Source organism: Anneissia japonica, unplaced genomic scaffold (assembly GCF_011630105.1).
Source record: "Anneissia japonica isolate Jap-2015-1 unplaced genomic scaffold, ASM1163010v1 scaffold1696_len571195_cov180, whole genome shotgun sequence".
Taxonomy (NCBI): domain Eukaryota; kingdom Metazoa; phylum Echinodermata; class Crinoidea; order Comatulida; family Comatulidae; genus Anneissia; species Anneissia japonica.
Window position 1 is genome coordinate 238,470 of NW_022695941.1, and position 8,346 is coordinate 246,815.

Here is an 8,346-nt window from a genome sequence, read left to right on the forward strand (position 1 = left end):
CTTATACACATCTAGATGTGTATAAGAGACAGGTTTATGAAGTATTAGCTGGAGTAGCAAAGAATATCTTCAGAACATAATAACACTATAGACATGATATTGTACACGGGTAGCATAAAACATGAGAGGGTAAAAATGGAAAACGTTCATACACAAAAAAGTTATTGGAAGAGAATCGATAAAAAGAATAACAATCATTGTACATAAGAATTAGAGATGAGTTTGGTTATATTCCCCTCAGGGCTAAATACAACCTCACTTCCCAAGTCCAATGATATAACTCAGTTTATAAATCATCGCATAGTTCCTTCATAACGACTTTTCATTGGATGCGAAAAAAATTTAAAGATGGTAATACCACGATTATAAGTAAACATTTGGTTGTGTCTCCACAATAATTAAATAGCCCCCTCATCGACATGTTTTAACAAATGTTGCATCCACATTATTTTTATGGTTTTGCATGAATGTAATGTAATCATAATGTAGGTCTACATCAATTGCATATAATGACTTGATGTACTGCCTAAATAACTCTCGGTAATCAGACGTACGTCCTACTTTTCAAAGGTCAGTGTCCGCCGCTGTAGAAGAAAATGTGGCTACGCACTGTTTCAGTTATATTATATTTTTGTGGGATTGTTTAATCGTTAAACCAAGTACAAAAGATGCGAGCTTTTGTCGATGCTATTATGTTGTTACATAGTAATTTATATTATTTTCGTTTCCATTTCAACATGTATAATATGCAAAATAAAAAACTAGATATTCAGACTGTATATCTATGGGTCGCTGTCAAAAAACAGATGGGGTACAATTGTTGTTGGAATACAGAAAAAATTATTAACTGTCGATTAAGTGTCTTTAGTCGACTTTCATCATACTACTCAGAAATGTAATTCTCCTCAAATCTGGAGAAGTATGTATCTAGAATGTATAGATATCTCTAAACACGAATTCAAGAAACTACACTATCTTCACTACACTATTTCATCACACTCCGTTCTTCAATCTGTGCCTAACGTGCAATAAACAGTGATCTCTGCAGATAAGCCCCACGCTTTGGGCCCGGTGTTCCTCTAAACTGTTGCTTTGTCTCCCTCTCGCTAGATGTAAGCTTTAAAGAGTTTTGATCTTACTTATATTTTACAATTTTTTATATTTATAGAGGGTGGTCCTTTTAGTGTTATGTAGCAGGTCGGTTGATATTCAGGGAGGTCTTTAAATATGAAATAATGTGATGCTGTATCAGCAAAGCTTAGGGAGTGAAGATTTTTAGTCGTGAAAAATCCGTGCTGTTACATGATTTGCACCCAGTACCCTGGGATTGGAAGACAAACATCTTAACCACCAAGTTACTTTTTTTAACCTAAATTTATAAAGATCTTATCACAATCCGCAGATAATACAGGGCGATTATACAAGGTGCTGGTAACATATTCCCCTGGTCACTGGATACTGAGTTGGTAGATCCGCACATTGTGCAACTTTCTCTGCTCGCTGGGTAGTACCGTATCCCAGGTCATTGCTGCTTGTACGCGCACAACCCATATATTCAATGCCATACGACTACCAGGTACCCATTATACTCTTGGGTGGAGAGAGGCAAGCGTAAGTAAAGTGCCTTGCCCAAGGACACAAGCAATGCAAAGAGCGTCCGTCTCTAACTCACGGTCTCACGATCAGAAATCCAACATCTTACACGCTGCGCCACACAAATATTCGTCTCCTAGCTAACAATTTTACGTTATACCAACGTTATAAATGTTATTTTGTGTAGTTTTTTTTCTCTTTGCAACAGAAAAGACATTTATTCGTCGAAAAATTCATGATATTCAAATCATAGTATTTACGATTATCATTGAATAAAATAACAATCAATGTTCCATTTTTCAATACATTTATCGTTCATGAATAAAGACATAAGATATGTCATTACAAATAAAGTCATAAATATTAACAAATATCTATCTTTCACCCGTTTTCTATAATTTTATTTACAAATATAGGCCTCATGTGCCTATATTTATATTGTGTACCATAACGCTTCAATACATGTTATAACATGTTTACATTTATTTAGTGCTCTGTCTGTATTTATTACTTTTTGGAACTTAATTTTTTTTATGCAAGATCATTGATAAATATAGGAAATATGTCTCTAACCCTTACAACATCCGTGTTTGCTACACCAAGACAGTCTTATAAATAGAAAAGGCTGCAATTGTGTCAATTTCTTCTAATTGTTCTTTTACCTATATAATTAAAATAAAACTTGAAAACTTCATTATGGTTAATACAAGATGTAATCTAGTTCACAGAAAAGGCTTAATCCCTTACAATCATTAAACACATGTTTGTCATTTTCGACAACTTACATAAAAATTGCAGTAGGACTATCCTTTATTTTCCACTTACATAACATCTGTGTTGTAGGTAGTATGTGGTATACCATGTAGCAATTTGAAGTTAAATTGAGCTAACCTATAATCTTATATTTCTTTTACTTATTGTATCCAGACATTATCCCATTCAATGTTTTATTGTATAATGTTTTTCCCACATCTTAATAGACGAAGGTATAGTACACCTAGATTTCACAATATTATTTTGTATAGTTTGGTAAATAGTAACGTTAGTATTTGTGTAAATAGGCCTTCGTATTTTTAACGTAATTTCTGAATAACGTTTTAAACGTTGTTGAAACATTGTTTCAGCGTTATTTTTTCTGGCATTACCTAACCACAATTTCAAAAGCGTTCGCTTGCTGCTAATAAAATTCCCGCCTTCTTTATAATTTGACGATTGGACTGTATTCTCATGGGTTTTGTAATGTGATTAAACTGGTCTCACCATGCTCTCATCCAAAACACTTCCAAGCTTTCTATATATGCAATGCATACGTACACCTATGATACAAGTATATGAGATTGATATAAAATTAATTACTTGGAACTCATACACGATTATAAGAATGCCATAATCAAATTAATTGATATGTTTAGCTATTTCATATTTATAAAACATGATTGAAGGCACGTGAATGTACATAAAAAACATATTGTAAAACGTATCTTAAGGACTGATGAAGGCTATAAGAATGGCAGAAACATCGAAACATCTAAGTACTAATACAACGTAAATAAACGTTTGTCAATCTTACAGAAAAGGTAAAGACCGCATCCTAACATAACCTGAATTTGTTTAGATTCAAATCATCTTTATATAGGCCTATATTCGTTTTAAAAGTTCTTCCAGCGATGTTGTGTTACTATATTTATATTAATTACAGATTATGAAGGAAAGTAGCTGAAAAGCATTGGTTTTCTTTTTATTTTGATTGTTTATTTTGTATTCAAATTATCGATTTTGTAGCTAACCAAACTGTCATGGATTTTCTGTGTATTGTTGTTTTTCATTTGTTTGCATTTTGATTTTTTATTCATGTATAAGAACGAGAAGATAAATTTTCAAGATATGCAAATGTATTTGGTATTACACTAAAGCGTAATTTCCATAATATCGCTACGCTATCGCTACTGTGAAGTGTTTCAATCGATGCACTGCGTCACCGTTTCGACTGACCAATCAGCGTCGCATAAATCTGTCGGCGATAGCGTGTAGCAATTTTATGGAAACCAGTCCGTACCGATGATAAAACCAATCAAAAACATTTTAAAGAAAGTGTGTTTTCAATCCACAGTAGCCTTTTATTTTCCGTTATCCAGTATTCACATCCATTCATCGACATGCACATGAATTTTTAACAGCTTAACTCAGTCCAAAGTTTCATTAATCGACGGACCACTACCAAATATCTACAGCAGCATATCCGTCCCCGATTTCCTCAACAGGTGTGGTGTTCGGCTGCGTTTCATCTTGTGCCACTTTAATCACTGGTGGTGTGCTGAGTTTATTTTTTTTATGAATTTTTCGTCGAAATTTCCTAGATTAAGGGACAAATATAGTTACATCACGACATGAAAAACAAATACTTATTTTATATAGATTGTAAATAATTGGCCGAAAGGTCCACTGATTAATCTCAGGTAAGATAGTATAATATAGATACACTAAGTATCGAAATGCACGCCATCGTGTCGGGATTCATCGAAATACACGCTATCGTGTCTGGATTCATCCAATCCCGACACGATGGCGTGCATTTCGATACTTGGAGTATGTATTTTACTATCGTAAATAATTGGGGTGTGGTTGGAATTAAGTTATTATTTTTATATAAGCTACTTCTAATCATATACGGTTACCCTGCGCATTAACCATTTTTGTTCACTTACTTTGGCAAACAGGGACAAAAACAGATCGAGTCAAGCATAATATTCTTCCAAAATGCGAATTTCTTTCGAACTGGTTTCAAAAAGGGAAATGTATCAACCTTGCAGTATGTAGTAACATAGACGATACTCATTAAGCATGCCGTACCAATAATCACATAAACACATATGTATATGAAGTCTTTCCACCTTGAAAAAAAAATTATAATCAAATACATACATTTTTTCTGTTTTTTTTTTCTCGATTTTATTGCGTTGTTTTCTTTTTCTTTTAGTGTTTTTAGATATAATTTATGTAATTTTTAATATATATAAAAAAATACACTCAGTTGCTAAATCTGTTAACTATTACCTCTGTAATTTTTAATACTGCACTACATTTTTAATAATTTAGTTACAAAATTCAGCATATGCTGCAATGGACTCTTTTTCTATGTGATTTTTTTTACTGAGTAAACATACCTAAATATACATTAAAAAATAATAAAAGGACATAAGAAACAATGATAACGAGTGAAGAGTAAAATTCATGACGTTTATTACATGTCAGACTCTAATGCGTCATTTCGAACAATACAATTTAGATATGTCAGGTAAAGCACGTTACTTACACATCAAGACAATTTAAGTGTCAGGCAAAACGCGTTATTAACGCCTAAACATAATTTCAATAACATGCCATGGAAAACACCTTATTAGCACAACACAATATACCGTATATATTAAAATAAACGCCATGCTTTAAATAAACTCCCCCCCCCCCCGGAAAACCCCCCCCCCCCCCCCCCCCCCGAGCCTCATTTGGAATAAACGCCAACCCGGGCATTTATTTTCACCTCAAATGAGTCGTAGTTCCACATTTTTACAGTGAAATTAATGGGCGTTTATTTCAGTATACATTATATATATCAAAAACCCTTCTGAACAATAAAGGCCCTGGGGCTTTTATTCGAATAGATACGTTAATTCATATAAGATAAAATGCGTTTTTACACTCACACACATTAAGGGCAATATATATTAGGCCTAATTATGCTCAAATGACAGACCACGCGCTATATAATACACGTAACATGAATAGGAATGGCAAATAGACTGCTGCTTAATATGCCTCTAATGTCCGGGTTCAAATCCAGAATTATTTTCTCGCCGCCAAACGGCTCTTATTTTAAAACGGCGCTTAGCAAAAAGATTTCCGTTTGGAGCGTTGCCTATATAGAGTAGTGCTGTACTGATCTGAGGACGCATTATTTTATGGTACCTACATTTCTTTTTTAGCCTCGTCCTTTTCCTTACAACATGAATATGTTTTACCATTCGGGTCATAGACGCCTGCACTGTTTACAGGTCGGTCTGTCCAGCAGCATCGTGTGTAAGGGCTAGGTTGGTTATTAACTGTAGCCATGCAATAATATGTATTGTCATCAGCTTCGATGTCTCCATTTTCTCCGCTTTTTGCACAAGGTTTTTCTTGGCAATTAACCCTCTCTGCTCCTTTGAAATATAATTTATAATTGATAAATAATAATAATAATAATAATAATAATAATAATAATAATAATAATAATAATACGTTTTTACACTCACACACATTAAGGGCAATATATATTAGGCCTAATTATGCTCAAATGACAGACCACGCACTGTATAATACACGTAACATGAATAGAAATGGCAAATAGACTGCTGCTTATATGCCTCTAATGTCCGGGTTCAAATCCAGAATTATTTTCTCGCCGCCAAACGGCTCTTATTTTAAAACGGCGCTTAGCAAAAAGATTTCCGTTTGGAGCGTTGCCTATATAGAGTAGTGCTGTACTGATCTGAGGACGCATTATTTTATGGTACCTACATTTCTTTTTTAGCCTCGTCCTTTTCCTTACAACATGAATATGTTTTACCATTCGGGTCATAGACGCCTGCACTGTTTACAGGTCGGTCTGTCCAGCAGCATCGTGTGTAAGGGCTAGGTTGGTTATTAACTGTAGCCATGCAATAATATGTATTGTCATCAGCTTCGATGTCTCCATTTTCTCCGCTTTTTGCACAAGGTTTTTCTTGGCAATTAACCCTCTCTGCTCCTTTGAAATATAATTTATAATTGATAAATAATAATAATAATAATATTGATTGTTGTTGATGACTGTTGTAATAATAATAGGCCTAATAAAAATAATAATAATATTGTTGATGACTGTTGTAATAATAATAGGCCTAATAAAAATAATAATAATATTGTTGATGATTGTTGTAATAATAATAATTCTTGGCAATTAACCCCCTCAGCTCCTTTGAAAAATAATTTATAATTGATAAATAATAATAATAATAATAATAATAATAATAATAATAATAATAATAATAATAATAATAACTAATAATAATAATAATGTTGATGATTATTATTATGATAATGACTACGACAATAATAACAAAACAACAACTATATAGAATTATAATATCTTACCTAAAGTAAGCAGGCCTATCATAAGTCCTAATGTACGCAGCATCCTTTTTTCCTTCAGCACTATGTAACAGTGTGCATTGCATCCATCATCCAGTCTTAAAATGCTAACTCTAAGATCGACGTAACATCGTCCTAAGTATATTTGCCTAGCGGTATTCGTGACTATTATTTGTTTCTCGTGTGCATTTGCATTCATATCAATAAATTAAATAAACACTACGTATATCATGGTTGACTCAATCGTTCAATCATATGTACCGTATCATTATAATATAATTCATTTTTGTAATTAAAATGGAACTATTATGTATTGAGATGTGTGTCTATTTTTATATTAGTCACGGGTACCAGTGCTCGTAAAAACTCAGGCTAACTCGCAATAAAATGCGCGTGCGCACTGTGACTTGAACAGATATGTGACTCGTTGATATTCAAGAATCCATGCCAACGCAATATAAATACATGCAAATTTTTAATTGATTTTGCGTATTTATAAGAGATGATATTAATTATACAGTATGATCAAAATTTGAGTGTTTGGTGTAGCTTCGTAAAATGAATATAATATACACTGTGTACATAAAACAAACTATGGAATGAATGTAGATTTTTTTTTAATGAGTGAGACTATAATCTTTTATATTAAAGAAACATTTTAATTTAAATAAAAAAAGAAATGTCTTGTCTATCAAATTATAACAATTAAGACGTATAAATAAAACACAAAATCATTATAAGTAATATTTCCGACCAGTTATCTGGTATTCGTCAGCGGCAGGCCTACAACTTCAGTTCAATATTAATAATGAAAGAATATCAAAGTGGAGACGAATTGAAATCATAACAAAACATATGAAATAAAAGATGTCGTTTATATACTGGGTTAGGTTTTCCGTATGGAGGCGTATGTGTATTAACACAATGTATGATACAAACTATTTTTATTCTCACTTACAGAAAGGTTCATACTAGTAAAATTCGTCTTCTTGATACTAATACAAATAATTAATACAAGGGTTATTTAAAGAAGAGAGAAGTAGATAAATAAAAATGTATATGCATACAAGATGAGTTAACTACATAAAAAATATAGCACAAGGTATTGAGATTAAAAAAAAAGTGTAAAGAGCAAATAGTCAAAGGGTATGATGGGATACTGACGACTACAACATCAAAACAAGACAAAAATAATAATATGTTTTATTAAAATAAGAAAAATGTACATCAGTATATGTACTCTTCACTGCTGTACTGAAATAATACCAACTTGATTGTTTTGAGCTATAAGCGTAAATATTTCAGTTCGCATACGGTTCACGTACCTAGGGATGCACTTGTCGATTATGGAAAGTACTTATTATTCACGTCTGGGTATAAATGCACGCGTGATGAAATAGTTTGCGTAGAAAATATCGTACCGCATACCGCGTAATTTACATATAAAATGTTTTTATTTATTAATAATGAGGTATAGTAACAATTCTGATCAGAAAGTTGACAAGTAGAATTTGCACATTTTTTAACACCGTCACTATAATTGGCTATTATATGTATAAGGTATAACTCACACGATAACAATTAAGT

General features: G+C 32.6%; 2 protein-coding genes across 2 annotated transcripts in view; both read right to left on the bottom strand.

The window, feature by feature from the left end:
* Window positions 1–3,689: 3,689 nt before the first annotated feature.
* The window catches only part of LOC117101657, an 18,250-nt gene continuing 13,593 nt past the window's right edge, over window positions 3,690–8,346 (bottom strand). Inside the window, exons 7-11 of the mRNA XM_033241692.1 lie at window positions 7,699–7,754; window positions 6,197–6,376; window positions 5,561–5,789; window positions 4,299–4,484; window positions 3,690–3,946 (exon numbers count right to left, since the gene is read on the bottom strand). Coding sequence (XP_033097583.1) covers window positions 3,808–3,946; window positions 4,299–4,484; window positions 5,561–5,789; window positions 6,197–6,376; window positions 7,699–7,754 — 790 coding nt within the window. The 3' untranslated portion in view covers window positions 3,690–3,807. The remainder of the gene's footprint in view (window positions 3,947–4,298; window positions 4,485–5,560; window positions 5,790–6,196; window positions 6,377–7,698; window positions 7,755–8,346) is intronic.
* On the bottom strand, window positions 6,033–7,092 carry LOC117101633. Its single transcript, XM_033241639.1, has 2 exons — window positions 6,763–7,092; window positions 6,033–6,376 (listed from the first exon to the last, which is right to left on the bottom strand). The coding sequence occupies exons 1-2, from the start codon at window positions 6,956–6,958 to the stop codon at window positions 6,144–6,146; spliced, it is 429 nt and encodes a 142-aa protein (XP_033097530.1). The 5' UTR covers window positions 6,959–7,092; the 3' UTR covers window positions 6,033–6,143.